This window comes from Astatotilapia calliptera, chromosome 19, assembly GCF_964374335.1.
Source record: "Astatotilapia calliptera chromosome 19, fAstCal68.1, whole genome shotgun sequence".
Lineage (NCBI taxonomy): Eukaryota > Metazoa > Chordata > Actinopteri > Cichliformes > Cichlidae > Astatotilapia > Astatotilapia calliptera.
Genome location: NC_137440.1, coordinates 9,084,560 through 9,106,172, shown reverse-complemented (window position 1 = coordinate 9,106,172; position 21,613 = coordinate 9,084,560). Strand labels below are relative to the sequence as shown.

Below are 21,613 nucleotides of genomic sequence, written 5' to 3'. Positions count from 1 at the left end.
CAGAACCACAGGAAGGCTGGTTGGACTAAAGTGGAGGAGACGGCAGGACAACAACGCTGTCCCAGAACACGGAACATGTGGAAACAGCTGCAGATGATCCTGAACACACTTGTTCATCCTCAGAAGACCACCTGAGTCGCTCAGCTGACTAACTTCATCAGGGTTCGAGGGCGTGTGTTCATCCAAGCCACCACCCTAAACCTTAACGAGTAGTTTTAATGTAACACGTGGTTACTTATTTGGTTAATGAGTTAATGATCGCCTTCTACATCTGTTTAGTTTTTAGCTTTTGGTCTCTAAACTGGAAATCTGACCCTGCAGGACAGGGCAGCGTTGGTGGAGAAGCCACAAGATCCAAAGTCTTATTGTGACAGCCGGACTGGTGAGAACCGGCAGAGCTCAATGCTCCTGCAGGGTTCTCGGGGTCAGAGTTCAGCGGACCCTGGATGTAAGCCTCCTGAAGCTGGATGTTTCTGGCTCTCTGAACACGGAAAGGTTTCAGGGCGCTCTGCCTCCATCTCTGAAACACAATATTTCCTTTTCTCTGCCTCTCTTTATGAAATGTGATTTCGGTGTTCAGGTAGTCCCGAGTTCATTTCTGTGCAGTGAGTCTTAAATAAAACAGCGTGCGAGGAGCAGCTGAGGGGGCTGAAGCGGCCTGTAATCGGGCCCTGTAAGGCTGGCGGCCCCCGTGTTTTCCCGCCGCTGACCAAATTAAAGCCGCCGCAGCCTGTGAGATGACCCGAGCTCCTGCAGCTGGGCAGTAATTTGGTCCTCGCTCCCCAAAGCCCACCTGAAATCTGCTGTCTTCGTTGTGAGGCTGCGAGGGCGTGGGTTGGGCGGAGCTTCGTGCTCGCTCTCAGCCTGACGGTGGACGTGCAGCTGGTAACTAGCTGATCCGCGCTCTCCTCCTGGGAAGCTCTTTCATTTAGCCGGCTGCTGTTTTCTGTAATAAACTGTAATAAGGTGGCCGAGCCGCTCGTTCCGCGGGGAGCAGCAGGTAATGAAAGACCGGCCGCCTCCAATAAAGCTCCTCTAACACCCTGCTTACAGCCCATCGAGCCCGGCTCAGCCCGGCTCGGCTCGCTCCCCGTCATTAACACTCCCACACAGCTCGCCTCGACAGAAACACCCCGCCGCCGCCGCCATTAGTAGGATCAGATGAGAAAGAGAATTTATCACTTCACAGAATATTTCTGAGAAACGTCCCAGACGTCTGAGAGAGGCCTGCTTCGGACCTGAGGGTCAGGACCCGGCGTCCATCTTCATCCACAGGTTCAGGGACCGTGCCTGTTTCACGTCAAATTGATCAGGCGGCGGTCAGGTCGCTGAGCGCCGTCCGAGGCCTCAGCCGAAGCCCATTTCTGTTTGACTGCACCATAATCACATTATTCATGCACACACACACACACACACACACACACACACACACACACTGAGTCCTGACAGATGGAACATGCTCCTCCATATTCTGTCCCTCATAAAAAGGATTGTGGCCTCCAATATCAATTACCCTCTCATCCTGGGGGGGAGGAGGTGGGGGGCGAGGGAGGACGGGGGAGCAGGATGAGGGGGGATATTATCTCTAATTAGATTTTCTGCTCTATTTGGCTGCTCCTCCAAGACGACGAGAGCTCATTTCACAGCCCTTAACAGGACTGAGGAGGTGCATAATGAGGAGGAGGAGCAGCAGGTTGCTCCTCCGTCAGCACAGCAAACATGTTTCACATGTAAATAAAAGAACAAACAGATTCTCCTCAGAGGAGACGACAGCCGCTCTGTTTATGCAACAAACAGAGCCGACACAAACCTCGCAACATCCACGGTTCCTCTTATTAATCATTACAGAACCCCCGCGTTATTGATCGCTGTGATCGGAACAGCCAGGACTCTGTCTGCCTCCAGCGCCCCAAACATCCCGACATATCCGCTTCAGCACCACCCGAGGTGGAGGCCTCTTATCCACACATGTGGCTTCAGCCAGGGTGTCAGGCCGTCAACAGGGTTCTGCTCTTAGTTCTCAAGAGTTGTACTGTAGTTCTACAGGGTTCTACTATTGGTCTACTGTTGGCCCTAAGAGTTCTACTGTCAGTCCTTTAAGGTTTTATTGTCGGGCCTCAGTGTTCAACTGTTGAACCTCAGAATTAGATTAGAGTTAGAGTTCTACTGTTAGTCCACGGGGTTCTACTGTTGTCCCTTTAACTTTAAAGCTGCTTTAAATTCTTCTCAGGTGATAACGAACTTCAATCAACTGACAGGAAATGATGAAACTTACTCAGCCGCCTGCTGTAGTCGATGCAAACGAAGCAAAGCCTCGTCTCTCTCCTCATTGGCCAGCAGGAGTCGTGACATCACAGCCTGATCTCTGTCCTTCTGAGCTGCCAGCACCTCCTCCAACACCGCTGAGGAGACAGGAGGAGGAGGATAGTTTGAGGATAAATTTCAGTAAAAGCAGAATCTTTTTTCAGTGTCTCTCCAGATTGATGGACCAATGAGAGCAGAGCTCATGATTACCACGCCATGTGTGTGTTCAGGGGTAATAACACAGAGATGACCACAGTACTTCTGAGACTCGGTGCACAGAAAATTAAAGTGGAGACTCTGCTGGTTATTAAAGTGCACCAGGTCTCTGGGTGGGAAACTTTTTACTCTGGACAGGTCAGGTCCCACCTGATCCTTCTCTCTCTGTATTTTTATACTCCATCTCTTTACTGGGAATGATGGGACTACACCATCACCAGAGCGGCTGTAGATCTGCCACACTGCATGCGCCTGACCCTGGGAGCTTCATAACCTCCAGGTGAGCTTTGCTCTGTTAGCTGTTACTCAGGTGTGAAGCACACACGCAGGTCTTTCAGCTGCTGAAAATATACATGACATACAGAACATACAACAGACCGGCGGCCGGACTGTGTGTGACGATTTCACTTAACGGTCAGATGAAAAAATGACCAAACAAAAAGTTTCTATTGTGATCTGGTGGAGGGAGCACTGTGTTACTGTGATGATCCTACCAGATGACACACTCAGCTCAGTTAAATCAACATCACACGTGAGTGTGATTGCTGGTTAAACACACACAAACACACACTGTTCTGTTAAACTAACAGCTGCCACGTTAACTGACATCTCATTACCACTGCTGTTGTTTTAATTAGCGCATGCAGTCGTGTGTGTGAGAGAGTGTGCATGGAAAATATTCAAATATTTAAGAAGTCGAGTTTGGATCCGATCTGATTAAGAGGAGAGTAAACTGTGACACTCTCCCTCCTCACCTGCAGGTCTCTCCCAGTCTCGGGCCTCCCTCCGTTTCTCCCTAAGCTCCTCCTCCACCTCCCTCCTATGCAGCTCCTTCTCCTTCTGAACCAGCTGCTGCTGCAGCTGAAACACAAACACACAAACACCTTCTGCTGCTGCTGGATACCAAACATATGAGGTGACTACAACTCCCATCATGCACTTTAGCAAAAAACCTCCAGTGAGTGAGGTTTAGACCCAGTCAGTAATAATGTAAGGGGTTGGGAACACCTGTGTGTGTATGTACCTTGTTGTTGACCTGTCTCAGGGCGTCGAGCTCCTTCAGTAACAGCGAGATGTTTTTGTCTCGGTCGGTGCTCGGAGGCCGGGCTGATGCAGAGCTGCAGCACAGAGATGATGTCATCAATGACAACCAATCACAGATTAAAGAGCTGTAGGTCCCGGAGATGTTTGTTTCTCTTTAAAGACACGAGTTTACCAAACTCATCTACACACAAAACACACACAGTTTAGCTTCCTGTACTGCTGTTAATCTCAGCGTACGTTTCTGTGTGCCTGACTGTGTGTTAACGGTGTCCCCTTCAGCGTGTGGCGTTGGACGACTGAAAGCCTCAGCGGCGCACACAGCGCTCTGAGACATCACTCTCAGGTACCTGCTGTTTCACACCATATTAAAATATCTGTAACGGCACTCGTTAACATGTTTTAAATGTGCTGCACTGAAGGTAAGCTAGTATTTTCCACACTGTGAGAACATTAACTAAAAACAGAGAAGTGTTACACATTTATTGGCAGCATGTCCTCGCTGCGCCCGCAGCGGTGTACATCCAAAACTGACGGCGGCGGCACCTCGCTGCAGTTTTGGTTCAGTGAGATTGAGTGGATTTCGTCACTGCGGCCAGGCCAGCGGCAGGAGCGTATGAGCAGGTCGTCTCTGTGTCGATTAGAGAGAAGATGAGACGCTCTGCGGAGACATCTGCTTCGTTTCCTGTTCCCACTTCCTCTGGACGTCCATCGCAGTGACGGTGAGTGCAGTAACAGCGGGCGGGTAAATAATGCGTCTGTCCTCCTCCTTCAGGTTTGTAATAAAGCAGATCTCCTGCGGATGGATGCTGAGCTCCACCTGAGCCGTCACATTCATCCACAGAGACCACACAGTCTAGAAGGCCATCTCACTTTAAGCGCGCTTAGTGCTGACTCGACGTTGCTCTCGATGGATTGGTGGGCTGCATGTGAGCAGGTACATCTGTCCACCATCGGCTCATCACCTGGAGATCTTTTGGTTTATCTCAAAACTTTTGGTTGTCCGACACCGAGGAGCGCGTTAAACCGAGCGGCTGTTTTTTACCGATCTCATGGTCGGAAGTTCCTCAGCAGCTGCTCGCCACTCTGCGAGGCTCTCATTGGTCAGGGCTCAGCGTTTCATTAGTGTTTCACCTGTGTGTAGTGAGGTCAGGTGTTTTAACGGGAGGTCGCGGCCTCACTTTATCAGATGTGAGGCTGCACGCTGCAGCAGCAGCAGGTTTAATAAGCAGCGGCTGATGTTCGCCTCTAATTCTCTCATATTACCTTAAAGGTCAGGCTGCGTCGTGGCTTCGTAATAAAGCGGGTAAATAAGACGCTGAGTGTGGCTCACTGTGTCTTCTGTAATTGACTGTTTCTGACTTTATAACATCAGCTGCTTCTAATCAAGCCGCTGCTTTTACTATCTTTCTATTTTGGTCTCGCTCCCACTAATCAAATCAAATCTAAATTTAATAGCTCACATTTCAAACAGTGATGCAACTCAAAGTGCTCCACAAATTTATTTCAAAATGCATCAAAAGACAAAAGAAGCAGGAAAAATGACAGAATCTAAAGAAAGCAGAGGAAGTTTAATGAAAAGCAATAAACTTTTTAATAAAGCTCACTGTGTGGGGGCTCTAAACATATCACATTAATCCGTTCAAAAAGCACCGAGAATACGGCAGCATGGAGGCTCCAATATCGGCCACGTTATTACTGACACGTGTAATAATCTATAGCTCGGATACATCTGAACAACTTCTCACAACTCCAGCGCTAAAAACCTGAAACTTTTCCACCAGACTCTCTTCAGAGCAGGGCCCGCTCTAACATCTCATCGTCGGCACTGCTCCCACTCACCTGTCCACAGCGGTCACCAGGTGTCTGCTGAGGGAGGGGCTAGCAGGATCTCCGGGTGCGCCACCTTCATCTGCAGTATCTCCACAGCTCTTTGCCCAAGGAGAAAGACCTCTGCTGGTCGAAAGGTCCACTTCCATCTCTTCTGCACCTCCCAGGCGACTGGAGGATAGCGGGGACACAGACTTCCTGCAGGGCGGAGGTGACAAAGGAGAGGCGGACCTTCTGTAGGATGGAGGTGGAGGGGAGCAGGAGGTCGACGGCTCCTGCAGGTGCTGTGGAACTGACAGACAGGTAAGAGGTCACTTGCAGGTGAATATTTTACATTTCCTGATCAAAGAGTTCAGGAATCAAAGAGCCCAGTGATCATGATCAGTTTGTTGGTCCGACATTCAGCAGCGTCTGCCTCACGTCTTCAAATACGAATTAACCCAGAGCATGACGGGACTTCATGTTGACTCTAACTCTCCCATCAATAACACACTGTGAAGCCCACATTCATCACACTCCAGTTCAAAATGCATGAAAAGTGTAAAACAAACACTAAACAACGTATCTGAGGTAAAACTGTACCTATGATGGGGGTGGATGTTACCTCGAGGCCAGGTGTGGTGGTCGTAGTTCAGGTTGGGGCTCAGGCTGATCTCTGATCTGTGAACATCAGAAACAACATGAGGTGACTTTCGCTGACCTCTAAACAGCAGCAGCGTGCGCGATACGGACATGATCAATGAGTCATCACAGGGACAGCTCAAAGACAGAGAGACCGAGATGGTGGAGGATTAATGTGGAGGATGAAGGTGGAGCTGCAGACAGGAGAAGCAGAGGAAGAGCTCAGAGGTTCACGAGGAACGTGGATGTTGGAGGAGGACATCCAGAGGGCTGGAGTGACAGAGGAGGATGCTGGGATTGGAGGAGATGGAGGTAGATAATCGGCTGTTGGTGAAACTAAACATTCAGCTGCAACTAACCTCCAACATCACCTCCACCCTCAACCATAGCCTGACAGGTACTGCACTCACCCGTTGGAGCTGATGAGCTGGGTTCTGATAAGTGCAGGAAGACGCTGTCGCAGCTCCACGTTCACTCTGGGATTAGCTGGACAAAAAGGAAGCGACAGCTAAAGCAGACAGACACCAAAGACCCGCCTGTGCGAACACCCGCCTGTGCGAACAACCGACTGTGCGAACAACCGACTGTGCGAACACCCACCTGTGCGAACAACCGACTGTGCGAACACCCACCTGTGCGAACAACCGACTGTGCGAACAACCGACTGTGCGAACACCCACCTGTGCGAACAACCGACTGTGCGAACAACCGACTGTGCGAACAACCGACTGTGCGAACACCCGCCTGTGCGAACAACCGACTGTGCGAACACCCACCTGTGCGAACAACCGACTGTGCGAACAACCGCCTGTGTGAACAACCGACTGTGCGAACAACCGACTGTGCGAACAACCGACTGTGCGAACACCCACCTGTGCGAACAACCGACTGTGCGAACAACCGACTGTGCGAACAACCGCCTGTGCGAACACCCACCTGTGCGAACAACCGACTGTGCGAACAACCGACTGTGCGAACACCCACCTGTGCGAACAACCGACTGTGCGAACAACCGCCTGTGCGAACACCCACCTGTGCGAACAACCGACTGTGCGAACAACCGCCTGTGCGAACACCCACCTGTGCGAACAACCGACTGTGCAAACAACCGACTGTGCGAACAACCGACTGTGCGAACGCCGTCTAATGAATTACTCAGAGCTGTAAACACACATTAACATCATGTCCCTCACCCTCTCTCTCTCCCCGCCTGTCATGTCCCTCACCCTCTCTCTCTCCCCGCCTGTCATGTCCCTCACCCTCTCTCTCCGTCTGTCATGTCCCTCACCCTTTCTCTCTCTCCCCGTCTGTCATGTCCCTCACCCTCTCTCTCTGTCATGTCCCTTGCCCTCTCTTTCTCGCCCACAGACCTCTCACGGACCACCTGACCCATCCACGACCCCGTACTGGGAACAAGGAGAAGCAAGAAGCAGTGCGGGAGGATGGTGGCAGGATGTTCTTTCTGTGAGCCTCTGCAGACTGATCAGACTTACAGCAGAACCAAGAAAGGACTGAAGCTTTCCCCTCTGATGGGTGCTGATCAGGCCCTTCGTGACCTCTGACCAACACCACTACTGTCTGCACAGCTCTCACTGTGAGCTTCTCGGGTGGAGGACTGTAATCTTCTCCAGGGGTCGAGGACATCAGGTTACTTCCTTTGAGCCTGAAACTTTTCCCGGAGAGTTTCTTGGTTTTGCCTGCTTTTAGTTGCCTTTTAAACATTTTTCTGACACTTTTTTCTTTTGTGTGTTTGCTCCTGCAGATCTGTGAGTGGCCCGATCAGTAAGGAGGACGATTATCTGCTCCTGAGTGTGAAGCAGCTAAATTTCAGTTATTTCTGAATAATTTGTTCACTTTGAAACTTTTCTCATTTCCTGCCGTCCTCCCCCATCCTCCCCCTCTCTGATCTCCTTGTGGACTCAGAGCTAATTGAGCCGCCGGCTCTCCTTATTATTCATGTACAATTACAGATGTGATAATGTGCTTAAATCCTTCTAAATGACCGTTCATGCCTCGCGCTCGCTTTGAAGTCTCGTCAAAGATGGAAAATCTGCAGAAAAAAGGGAAAAAGCAAAAGCCAATCAGAGCGCCAATCTACATTAACCAATGAGGCGAAGAGGGGGGACACGCCTCCTCCCGCCTCCCCCCCTTTTTCTTCATGTAATATAAACTCAAGTCCATTAATTTTTTAAGCTGTTTTTAATACATTTTGTGCAGAAAGTTTGGAGCGCTGAGTGTCGGCTGCTCCAGCTGACTGCATGAATATTAATGACGGTGTTACGATGATTAAAGAGGCTTCAGCTCAAATCCAACACAATCCGCTTGTGATCCGGCCCGCCGACACCACACCGCCGCCACACCGCACATGAATTTAGATACGGACATTAAGCCGAGGAGACACACGGCGAGCTGGGAACGCTCACGCACACGCGTGCAGAGTAAACATGAAGCCAAACACACTCCGAGATCAATCGATCAGCAGGAAACCTGCTGCTCTTCAACAAACGAGCGATCAATAAAAGTGAGACAAAATCGCTCCTGTCGATCAGAGAGGAAATCGACTGATCAATAACCAGAGAAAATACCTCATGGTCATGTGACCTGATCATGTTTTTCATGAAAATTATTCTTAAAACAGGTACTGCCTTTCACAGTAAACTGAAGGTCTTTTTGTTCTGAGTAAAATCACAGTCCACACCATGCAGGTAGCACACCTGCGCCCTGATCTGTTTCCTGTTACAGGACAGCTGATAGCAGTCACTCGTTCTCAGTTCAGGAAGAAACGGAGCAAATGTCTCAGATTTATTTGGTTAATCTGGTCCAGGCGTCCGTTTCCTCTGACCGCAGCAGGCGTAACATCTGCTTCTCCTACAAACAGAATCCATGTTTCACTCCAGTCGCACTATTTTAATTATTCTGCACTTTTAATTCAAGCAATTTCTTGCTTGAGCTACATAGCCCCCGTTTACTTCCGGTTTTCTTGTCTTTGATTTTTAGTCTCCGGCCTCTAAGCGCTGATCAGTAAATGCTCATTATTTGCATTAAATCCTGGACGTCATCTAAATCATCCTGCAGCTCCGTCACAATTGGCTGTTTCCTGTCCTTCATCTTGGAAGCTGCAACACTACGAGTGCAGCAAGAAGCTGGTAATTGATTATTGATTATAGCACACAGGGTTGAAAAGGCCACTTCTACTCAAGAAGTGATGTCATTTAAATATATTTAATGTTTTCATATTTAAGTTGACAGCGATGAACCACTTTTATGTGACTCAAACTGAAATTATCTTCACACACATTTATCATCACCTGAAGATGACTCCAGGTGCAGCTGTACGATCTGCTGACCCCGGCACACACAGACACACACACACACACACACACACACACACACACACACACACACACACACACACACACGCACACAGAGAGACACGCTTACACACACATACACACACGCAGACACACGCAGACACACACGCAGACACACACAGACAGACACACACACGCAGACACACACACTATGGTCAGTAGATTTAATTTATTGAGAGAAGAGGAAGACAAAGGCTGAGTGTGGCTGAGAGGGAATGAAGAGCAAGAGGGAGGAGACAGTCGTGTGAACAGTGTTTAATCTGCAGAGTGGGTGGTCCACGGACACACACACGCACACACACACACACACACTCAGTTTTATTGTTGTTAGATGGGTGGGCTGCAGACTCTGGTTTGTTTGAACAGGCTGAAGTAGCTGCTGCTCTCTGTGCAGGAGTGTCTGTGTGTGTGTGTGTGTGTGTGTGTGTGTGTGTGTGTGTGTGTGTGTGTGTGTGTGTGTGTGTGTGTACGAGCGCTTGTGTGTTTCTGTGTGTGTGCGTGCATCTGTGTGTCTGTGTGTGTGTGCTCACGCTGGCATTTTATAACATTTGCCTTGTTTAGATCTAAATTGTGATTCCTACTTTGAGCAGAGCTTTTATTTTGACAGTGTGTTGCAGCTTTACCTGTAAAAACACTTCCTACCTGCAGGTGGCGCTCCACATTACAAGCTGCTGAATTAATCGACAAATGATTTATGGAAAACTACTGTTACTGATACAGCTCAGGGGACCAACTAAAGACCAAAGAGCTTGTAAAGCAACAAACGCAAAACAGAGGATATCGCCGCATCCTGACACGCCAAAGACACAGGAAGTAAGACGCCACCAGCGCAGTGTGAAGCCCCAGGCTGATGATGTGATGGAGGGCTTCCTACCACACACACAGGAAAAGAAACGGGCCTCAAAATCATCTTCATCTTCTGAAACCTCTGAACAACCAGACGGTTGTCATCTGCTTTCGCCCTTTCCCGCATTCCAGAACTTGGATGTCGAAGTGACATCACTCAGGAGTTAGCGTGTTCCAGAAAAACAATTACATTTTTTTGCTTGATGCACACTCAAGGATTCAATCCTAGAAAAGAGATTCTGCTCATCTGGACGTCGTGTTTTCAGGGGGAAAACAGTCGCATCCCTCATCAAAGGAACTGAAGAAGTCGCTTGTGGCTTATTTAATGAGTCTCAAACACCAGCGGAAGTACAGGTTCCCAGTTCTAACCTCTACTTCCTGTGGGGCTGCTCCAACTTCCCAAGCGGGAAACCCGAGTTGAGGGGGTGTTTCACAAAAGATTTCCAACTTTCTAGTCTTATGGAGGAAGGTGCGTCTCCCAGCAGAATAAAGTAACACCTCTACTTCCTGTTTAATGTCTAAATTTGGTGGTATGTTTAAACGTTTTGAACTTTCAGAGCTTTGTTTGGACATCCTTTCACATTTACAGGATTCGTAGCGTTTTGACCATGTGCAGGTAAGTCATCACTTGTTAAACTTCAGGTTCTTCACGCGACCTGAGCTGCAGGATCCAGGTGACCTCTACGTGTGGTTCACAGTAGTAACACCTTCACTGCCTCCTTCATACGTCCTCAGTAACCTTTGAACTCAAACATGTCCTGACTTGAACCAGATGCTCCCTCTGTGCTTCTGCTTCACCTCCACAGCTGTTTTAAACATCTGGAGCTCTTAAACACGAGAGAACTCTGTGAGCAGCTTGCGTCAGATTATTGATCAGTGAGAGGCTGAAGGAGCTGAAATCTAATGTGATGAAGATTAGAGGTGAAGAGGAGGTGTCCATGAGTGTGCAAGTTCAGATGAGAGGATGAAGAAGCAGTTTGGACTCTGTTTTAATAAAAGGAAAAGAAGAAGCTGCCCTCACGCCCTTGTGTTCAGCTCACTGCCGCTCCCTACTGGCTGCCTCCTCCTCCTCTTCTGCAGCTGACCTTCATCACTTTTCTCTACTAAATCACAGAAAGTACAATCCCACTTGGGTAATGAAGTCTTCCTTCATTTTAATCCAAACCTCTAAGGTTTAAGTTAATCTGACCCTTTGTTTTCACAATACCTCTAAAATCTGCCCAATCAGAAGACTGAAAAATACAAAAACCAACCAAACTTCACGTTACTGGTGAAAACCTAAAATCTGCCCGCAGCTCCCAAATCCATTATTGGCCTCGACAGGCACCGGCCGCAGACTTTATCATCACAGCATTTTTATTCTCTATTAAAGAAATTCATACATGTAGTCCACATTTCGACTTCAACCCATCTGCTTCTGAACCGCGTTCAGAAGCAGAAAACCTGCCTGATGATACAGCTTCATCATCATCCTCACCATCAATCGTTACACCAATAACATTAATAATAATAATAATAATAATAATAATAATAATAATAATGGATTGCATTTAATACCGCTTTTCAAGGTACCCAAAGCGCTTTACAGTTCCACTATTCATTCACTCTCACATTCACACACAGGTGGAGGCAGCTGCGGTTGTAGCCACAGCTGCCCTGGGGCAGAAGCGAGGCTGCCATATCGCGCCATCGGCCCCTCTGGCCAACACCAGTAGGCGGCAGGTGAAGTGTCTTGCCCAAGGACACAACGACCAGGACAGAGAGTCCGGGGATCGACAGTAACACTAAGATTCAGCAACATCTTTTCTCATTTTCATTAATCAGCAGCGCCGACTGTTCATCATCATCATCGTCACTGTGTGAGTGAGGCTCCTGGCACCACAGAAGAAGAAGTAAACAGAGACGCATATGGAGGCACCGGGCGACTGAATACTGTGTTTGTTTCCTGCACAACTGTTTCACACGCAGAGTTTGATCTGAGCGAGGACGCCGACAGACGACGGATTATCACCACGGGTGGGGGTGGCGGGGGGTGGGGGTGTTGATGTAAAAAAAAAAAAACTAACTGCAGCTTTTCTTTTTCTTCTCCTTCAATAATTCAAGCACACTCTCTCAGCGCTTTAAAGCATGAGGATAATCCCAAAGACGATTTGGGTTTAAATAAATAAATAAATAAATCAATAACCGATGGAGGGCCAGCGACCCCGGTGTGCCGCTCACAGACTGTAAAGAAAGTCTGGATTTTGCCATGGTGATGTCACCCACTCGCTCGCTCTAAACATGCCTCTTTTTGCTGAAGCGACCTGCCCGCTGAAACGTGAGAAACGATCACGTCAAACACTTCCTGTCAGTCATGGAGATGAAATGAGTGTTGCCATGGTAACCAGCGATCACAGCTGTCACTGATCTCCAGCAGGTTTCATCCTCTGTGTTAACACGAGCCTCTCAGCCGATGTCTCACCGCAAACACAAAGTCCAAATATAACATGTCCTCGAGACACATTTACACAGCAGATTACTGAGCGTGCTCAGCAACCACGAGGAGGACGCTCTCAGAGCTCGGAGGACAGCTGATTTTGAACAGGACTCTGTCCCTGTGAGCGGCAGCAGGGCTCTGATGTGAAGGAGAACAGCTCCCCCTGGTGGACATTTGCTGACATCACCTCGGGACCTTGGGCTGCTTCCATCAGGCTTATTGATCATCAGATTTATTGATCTTTGTGTCATTTTTCGGCACATTTTCTGGTTTTATTTCACTTTTAAAAAGACAGACGGGTGTTTCAGACGGGTTGAGCGTCACTAGAATTCGGCCGATTTATTTTATGGGACCAGCAAATTTGCATCAAACTCATTGATTCAAAACTCAAAATCATCAGCATGTGAAACACGAAGCTCAGGAGATGTTGCAGACAGGACGTCAACTTCCTGTCTAAGCGATGGGGCGGGGTCTGATCAACGAGCACGCCTCACTGAACTGATCACAGAGGTAGGTAGGGACCACACAGCACGCAGCAGAGGGCCGCCAATGACCCGCCAGCCACACTCTGAACCACTGGTTACCCTGCTTAGTAGTAGGATTTACAGTAATATTACCTGTGTTCACATATAGTATCTGTGGTATTACAAGTAGTATGACCTGTGTAGTATCTCTAGTATTTACAGTAGCATTACCTGTGTACATATATAGTATCAGTAGTATTATGGACGATCCAGGGGTTTCTCTGTGAATGTCACGTTCCCGTGGCAGCGTGCTCGCTGCTCGCTCAGATTTGAAGTTTCATTTGTCGCTGTAGAAGTTTTCTTCCCACACAGAGTGAACAGCGGACGCTCATGTTTCTGTCACTTTTTACAGAATCCAACTCAAAGTAATGTGATTACTTCCACGCTTTAAACGCTGCATGGTCGTACTTTCTCCATCACTCCATGTTATCCATTGTTGATCTGCACACGTCTGTTACCACGGACGCCGCACGCTCGTACGTCACTCACGAGACACTGACAAACAAAATCACGGTTTAGTAACGCAGTAACACTGCGTGCTCATGGGAAAGTAACAGTAATCTAATTACTTTTTTGCAATAGTAATCCCTTAGTTTTTTCAGGTAACGAGTAAAGTAATTGAATTACGTTAGTACTCATCTTTTATTATAGGTGATATTACCTGTGTAGTATCTGTAGTATGTACAGTAGTATTACCTGTGTACATGTCCACCAGAGAGTCCTGGAGCTCTTTGCTGGGTGTCGTTGTGGGCTGACTGGTCTCTTCTGGACTTTGTGATCTGGTTTCCCTGGAAACACAAATACACACTATCAATCACCGCTGTCATAGTTGCCTGAGGTTGGGGGATGGAGCTAAATGCAGCCAAACAGAGAGCCACAGGGAGCATCACTCAGGGAACCAGAGTGACAGGGAACCCTTTTTCCTTTAGTTTTTGTTTCAATAGAGACACATTTGAACAGCACACCTCAGCACTGGAGAAAAAAACCTGCCCACCACACCTGAAGCCAGGTGACTGTCCACCAACTCAAACATTTATATTGTGACCTGCAGCAGCAATAAAAACTGATTTACAGGTTTGATGGATTTTCTACTGATTTATTGATGTTATTGGCAGTGTTGGGGAGTAACGGAATACATGTACCGCCGTTACGTATTTAAAATACAAAATATGAGTAACTGTATTCCGTTACAGTTACCGTTTTAAAAGGTGGTATTCAGAATACAGTTACTTTGTTGAAATAAATGGATTACACTGCGGTACTTTCCTGTTTCATTTTGTCGCGGGTCAGGACTGTTTGGGTTTTGTTTGACAGCTACGTGCTGTTGTTCCAGGCGGCAGCGTTACGGTTGCCATGGTTACAGGGCGACGCTCTCTCTCTCTCTGCGACTGTGTGTTTCCTGGGTGAGAGAGCGCCTTTTCGTTGTTGTTGTCCTTGTTGTTGTGCTAAGCTAACAGGCAGAATGCTACAAGCATAGCTCTAAAGAATGTAGCATCATGGGCAGTATAGTCCGTGCTGCAGGGAGAATGGACTACCATACACGTTATGGGTCTGTGAGTGCGAGGAGGGAGAAAAACGGGAGTGGAAAGGTACGAGTTGTCATCGAGGAAAAACGGGAGCTGGAAGCATGTAAATATAATAATAACCACTTCAGCCAAGAAGAGTGCCTGACGACCCCAGTTGTAAGTAAGCTATTAAGACTCGACTGTACACCGTGTTCGTGTTTTCCTCCGAAAACAATAAGTTCCGTTGGAGCAGTCTTTCAACGCCTCTCTCTGTCTCTCGCAAGAAAAGTTGACCCACACAACAAAGTAAAGCTATTTTTCGCCTACAAGCCGACAGGGACCCCGCCGTATTAGTCAGAGGTCCCTTTACTACAGTTCGGAGTCGCGGACCTTCAGTAATAGTAATAAATCACACAGCAATAGTACATTCACGTTGTTGTAAAAAGCATGATAATATATTAAGTAATCCAAAGTATTCAGAATACGTTACTGTCATTGAGTAACGTAACGGAATACGTTATTGAATACATTTTGAGGCATGTATTCTGTATTCTGTAATGGAATACATTTTAAAAAGTAACCTTCCCAACACTGGTTATTGGTTCATTTCTTAGAGCAGCTCAGAGTGACTCGTGCTTTCTGACCTTTAAACAGGAAGTCTGATTAACGGTAACAATGTCAGAGGTAACGAGGTGACCTCCATCAGGTAAAAGAACCTGACTGGTCATTCCTGCGGTGGATTCCCGTGGTAATCAATATTCTCTCCACGTGAATCGTTTCCCTTATCAATACACAGAGCACAGCTAGCCCCTCTCTCCCTGTCAGCAGCTCCAACAGCCAATCAGATGGCTCCTTCATGATCCAAACCTCAAGGCGGCACCGCCAGTCCCTGGAATTATTGATCCAATACAGGTTTAACTTGAATTCAACTTTTACAGTTAGGCGTTCAACTCTGGACCTAATCACTAGATTATCACTTATCAATTACTGATCGATCAGTTCAGCCTGTCTGACAGATTATTGATCACCGATCAGACAGTTCTTACTTGAGTTGGAGCTGCAGCTCATTGATCTTCCTCTTTGCCCTCTGCAGAGCAAACTGAACATCTGCCGCTCTATGCGACGCCATCGCCACAACTTCACCTGCCTGAGAGCATGCCTGAGGTCTCCGTTGTAACCAGGTAACACATCGAGGAGGAGCTGAGCTGTGATTGGCTGACAGTTATGTGAAGGTTAAATATTGATAAGGTCACGGGATCGGGTGACTCGAGAAAAACAGGATCTGTTTCACAGTGATGTCACAGTGAGGCCTGCTCTGATTGGCTGTGTAAAGATGACACAGTGAAGCCACATATTTCTTAATCACTTGTGTTTATTGCTTATTTGTGAGTTATTGGCCTTCGGCATCTTGCAGCAGTTTGTCCAGCAGGGCAGTGTCCACACGGTGCTTCATCACAAACTGACCATTCAGGTGGAACACAGGTATGTCCCACCTGTACCTGTCCCACCACAGCCGGTTCTCTGGGAGGCTGATGTCCACCTGCTGCAGGACCAGCTGACACACACACACACACACACACACGCACCCACGCACGCGCACACACACACACACACACACACACACACACACACACACGCACACACAGGTAAAATACGTGGAAAACATACAGACTTTCTTATCAATACTATTGTGAACATGGCAATCAATCACATCCCAGTCTATCAATAACACATCATATATCAGCCTCTCAGTCATCACTGATCAATCAGTAACGTCAGTTCAATTAACTTTAAACTTTATTAACAACAGTTTTATAACAAGCTTCTCACCCGGTGTCTGAACGGCTGCAGCTGCTCTTTGGCTTCATCACACAGAGGACACGGATCCTGCAGAAAAATGTGAACTTTATTGCTATTTTCCCCCAAAGAGTAGTAATAATACATAATCTGACTGGTATTTAAAGGGTATAATATCTGAATTTGAATTATATTTTGGTTTTAAAAAAATCAAGTCAATGAAAGTAGAAAAATGTTTTAATATATATGAATTTTATAGCATTTTGTAAACATAAACAGGGGGTGGACATTTTTGGCCACGAACAAGCTGAGAGGGAGTTTTGTTGTTTTTCTGTCACTGCACAAAAAAAACAAAGATGCATAAAACTCATTGATACGTTTAATTATTGCTACGCATCTAACCTCCACCATGGTTAGAAAATAAATCAGTTTGCATGTATTATTTAGAAAAAAATGGGGATTTTATTCCTATTTAATTCATTACAATTATGTGATTTAACTGGTATTTAAAGGGTTAAAATTCTGAATTTGAATAAAATTTAGATTATCATGAACAGCACTGATGCTAATCTAAAAAATTCAAGTCAAAAAAGTGGAATTTTTTCTTAATATATATGAATTTTGTAGCATTTTGTAAATGTAAACAAGGCGTGGCCATTTTTGGCCACGAACAGTTTGAGAGGGAGTTTTTATGTTTTTGCTCTCCCTGCACAAAAATAACAATGCATTATAATCAGTGTTGATGTGAATCAATTACATGCCCCAGACTCTACTATTAATAATACAAGAAATTTCAGTAGCAATGCAATTATATAAAATTGTGAGATTTGAGGTTGTCTTCCAGCTAGTGCAGTGGGCAAATAAACTGGTGTTTAAAGGGTTAAAAAGTAATAATTATTTTATATTTATGAAAAGAACTGAAGTTAGTTAAAAGCTTTATGCAGAAAAAAATTGGAAAAAAAACCCCATAAAAATAATAAAAATTACAGACTTAATCTGTTGGTGGCCACTTTTGGCCACGAACAAGCTGAAAGGGTCGTGATTTTGAACAAACCCAGAAGTCCAGACGCTTTTCTTTCCAAGCTCCTGAGACTATGATGTTAATGTATCGAACAGGTGTGGGTGTTACCTTGGTGAAAAGTGTGAGAGTGGGTAAAGTTCTAGTGGAAAACAGTCGGAGCTGCAGGGTTGCAGGTCCACAGAAACTCTTCATCACAAACATTTCATCTGAGAACACCAAGAGAGACACAGTTACTGACCTGCATGCAGCTGGGCCTTCAGAGAGCAAACACGTCCTCACAGAAACCAATCACAGGTTCAGCAGGCAGCGCGTTTGTGCACGCCACTGTCCTCCACGCTTTGGTATCATTTCAGCCAATCGTGCTGCATCTCAATTTTCATGAACGTAACCAGTAAACTAAAGGATTGCTATTGCAAAAAAGTAATTAGATTACTGTTACTTTCCCATAAGCACGCAGTGTTACTGCGTTACTAAACCGTGATTTTGTTTGTGAGTGTCTCATGAGTGACGTATGAGCGTGCGGCGTCCGTGGTAACAGACGTGTGCAGATCAACAATGGATCACATGTCGTGATGGAGAGAGTACAACCATGCAGCGTTTAAAGCGTGGAAGTAATCACATTACTTTGAGTTGGATTCTGTAAAAAGTGACAGAAAGACGAGCGTCTAGGGCTGCTCAATTAATCGAATTTTAATCACGATTACGATCTGGGCTTTCAACGTTCATTAAAAATGACTGAGCCGATTATTAGCCCCTCCCTGCCTCGTGCTTTACTCTCGCGCTGCTCCGTGTGGTAAATCGAGCGCACCTCTCTGCATTTCGAACACGCATCACAACAATTAAGAGGACCCGAGGGAAGCTTGGAAAGCTAAGCAGAAGTTATTTGCAGAGGAGAGTGACTGCCGTTGGTTGAAAAGCGAGGTAAAAAGAAAAAAACTTCAGTGGTGTGGAAACATTATGGGTTCGCGTTTATAAACTTTGCTATGGTGTAGTAGCTGCACCACAGAGCAACACTGCAAAGTTCACTAAACATAGATGTTTACATTTTTCATTTATTTCTTATATTGCAAACATTTGCACTGTTATCAGTATTTGCACACTGTTTTATATTATTTTTTAAAGTCATTATTCAATACATTGTTATTGTTAACCCTTTAAAGCCGGTCAGAGCAGCACACTCCGTTTTGTGTAACTATTTTTAAATCCCTGTAGAACCTGAACCTGTAAGCTAGCGCAATAATTTTTTTTGCATATGAAACCAGAGGAGTTGTACTTACATCTTATGCCATCAGCTTGCCCTCGGTCACGGTTTGCTTCCACATATAGCTTTGCAAAAATTGCATAAAAAGCACTTGCGGGAACAAAAACAATATTCCAGACACACGTTTTGCCGATCTGATCAGCTGTTCGTGACACTTCCCACAGTGAAAAAGACGTCAGCGCGAACTATCGCGTTTCCTGCCCAAAACCGGAAGTGACGTCATTTTCGCGGAAAATGTAGTTTTTTACTTGTAGGCTTCAAAAGCCTATACTTGTGTTTTTATAAGCCATGTTTGACTTTTCTGAATAGTTTCTGGGATGCTTAGAACTCAAATTGCACTGCTGGAAATAGTTTATTTTGATGCACCTGCTGTTTTCTTTGCAAATTTGCATCATAAGATTGTTTTTTTGTTTTTCCTGCAGTATATAAAAATTGGTGTATCTCCAAAATAAAACTATGAAGACACTCAAAATAAATTTCCTGTTGTTGTAAACTATTTTTTGCAACTTTTTAAAAAGTATTTAAAGTTTTGAGGGATAAACCTCTTAAATTTCTCCAAGAAGAAATATATGTAAAAAACAAAACAAAAACGATTTTCAATTTTTTTGTAGTTTATTGCACTTGTTTGCAATTAATGTAGTTACTATGGACTTAATACATACATATTATTAAAATATGGGTTATAACAGTTGTATTGATGTATAGCAACTTGAAATGCTCCCACAAATGGCACTACAACATGTAAAACAATAATATAAGCTCTGGCGCACTTGGTTCTATGGTAGGTCTTAAAGGGTTAAATAAATATCGTCATATAATCGTGATCTCAATTTCAGTGAAAATAATCTTGATTATCATTTTTACCATAATCGAGCAGCCCTATGAGCGTCTGCTGTTCACTCTGCGTGGGAAGAAAACTACAGCGACAAATGAAACTTCAAATCTGAGCGAGCAGCGAGCACGCTGCCACGGGAATGTGACATTCGCAGAGAAACCCCTGGATCCTCCCACTGACATGACCGCTGTGGGCAAACCTCCACCCGCCCCACTCCTGCTCAACAGCTGACAGTAGATTTAAGAACTGCTGAGTCTTTGATTTTATTCATTTTCTGCTGTGTTTTACTTGCATCTATTTGAAAGAGTGCAAACACAAAACGTGATTTTATTTTATACGCTGGAATATGCAGAACATAGCTTTAAATGTTAAACATTTCTTCCCGTCAAAGACAGTTGAAATAATTTAATTTGTGCTTGAAGCATAAAGTTAAAAGTTTAAATCGATTAAAACAATTTTAAAAAGACACTTTTTCATTTGATTACATTTTATATGATGGATTATACAGAAAAAATAGAACTGGGCTGAAAGATCTATGACGTTATTACGTATTCAGGTTGTGTATCAAGTTTTAAAAAGTAACTAAGTAATGAAGTAACTAATTACTTTTGAAAATAAGTAATCAGTAAATTAACTGGATTATTTCTGGTGAATTAATCAGCAACTAGTATTTAGTTACTTTTTTTCAAGTAAATTGACTCGCACTGCTCAGCATACTCAGGATATTCAGATTACTCTGAATAGTAATATTACAAAGGATACTCAGATGGAAACTCCGCATGAGAACACTTTCCTGAGAATCTCAGCAGTCGTCAGCTTCATCATCTCAGCTCATGATAAAGTTTTTCCACATTATTTTAGTTTGCGCGCGCGCGCGCACACACACACACACACACACACACACACACACACACACACACACACACACACACACACACACACACACACACACACACAGCATTACAGACCAATCAGCTGCCAGCGCGTCACACAAACGCCTCACTGACAGTTACACCTGTCTGACAGGTAGAGCCTGTTCCTTCCTGTCAGCTTTTAAACATATTTATTCGTATTTTGTTTTTACTTTGTTGTTTTACTTATATATTTAAACACACACACACGGGTTTTTTTTTTTGTTTTTTTTACACACAGATCACACACCGTGCCGCTTTTTGTGTTTATTTTTATTTTATTTTTTTCGTGAAATCATTTCTAAAGTAACTCAATCGCTTGTCGCCCTTTCAAAATAAGAGCCTGTTTTCTGGTAACCTTAATGCTATCTGTTAGCCTGTTGGCTCCCCGGGGCTCTACGGTTCTACAGCTAGAACCGAGCTTCACTTACCGGGTCGGGCCTCGCAGCCCCGCTGGGTCCGGGCCGGTGTTCTGGGGTCCTTCGAGTCTTTCAGGTTCGGTTTGAGCCTGAAGTCTGGAGCTGAAGCACAAACTCTTAGCCGCTTCTTTTTCTGCGGATAACGCTCTCTTCTTCTTCTATGGTTCAAAAAAAAAAAAAAAAAAAAAAATCAACGAGCCGTCGCCGTTTCCTGTGAGCAGCGCCACCTGCCGTCCTCCTTTCCTCCTCTAAAAAAATCAGTTTATCTGGCCTTTTAATGTTTTTGTGCATCACTTCCAGTGAAGACATTTAAATGGATAATCTCGTCATCCTCCTACAATCTGTATTTATCCGTGTGTTGGAGTTGTAGTACTCATCTTGTGCTTCGAGTGGGTAGTGTCTCACACATCACAGACTGTCCACCCCCTCCCTCGACCCCACGGAGGATGCCATCACCCTTCACACAGCGCTGAGCTATCTGGAGAAGAGGAAGATGCTCAACACCAAACTGGACCACCTTCAGATTCCCTGATCCTGGGATCCAGAGAATAACCTGAAGCTGAACATCCTTAAAACCAAAGAACTTATAATGGACCTCAGGAGGCACAGACAGGTCCACTTCCGCCCTCATTATA

General features: G+C 45.6%; 1 protein-coding gene across 5 annotated transcripts in view; it reads right to left on the bottom strand.

Moving 5' to 3' along the window:
• Window positions 1–21,168, bottom strand: part of mipol1 (mirror-image polydactyly 1) — a 48,239-nt gene extending 27,071 nt beyond the window's left edge. For 2 of the 5 annotated variants that reach the window (XM_080293517.1, XM_080293520.1), the window contains exons 1-11: window positions 20,991–21,168; window positions 17,661–17,758; window positions 16,565–16,621; window positions 16,101–16,289; window positions 13,926–14,017; window positions 6,423–6,498; window positions 5,996–6,051; window positions 5,404–5,683; window positions 3,545–3,638; window positions 3,276–3,381; window positions 2,276–2,402 (exon numbers count right to left, since the gene is read on the bottom strand). In XM_080293517.1, coding sequence (XP_080149643.1) covers window positions 2,276–2,402; window positions 3,276–3,381; window positions 3,545–3,638; window positions 5,404–5,683; window positions 5,996–6,051; window positions 6,423–6,498; window positions 13,926–14,017; window positions 16,101–16,141 — 872 coding nt within the window. In that variant the 5' untranslated portion in view covers window positions 16,142–16,289; window positions 16,565–16,621; window positions 17,661–17,758; window positions 20,991–21,168. The remainder of the gene's footprint in view (window positions 1–2,275; window positions 2,403–3,275; window positions 3,382–3,544; window positions 3,639–5,403; window positions 5,684–5,995; window positions 6,052–6,422; window positions 6,499–13,925; window positions 14,018–16,100; window positions 16,290–16,564; window positions 16,622–17,660; window positions 17,759–20,990) is intronic. The other 3 variants (XM_080293518.1, XM_080293519.1, XM_080293522.1) reach the window with 3 other exon arrangements.
• Window positions 21,169–21,613: the final 445 nt, after the last annotated feature.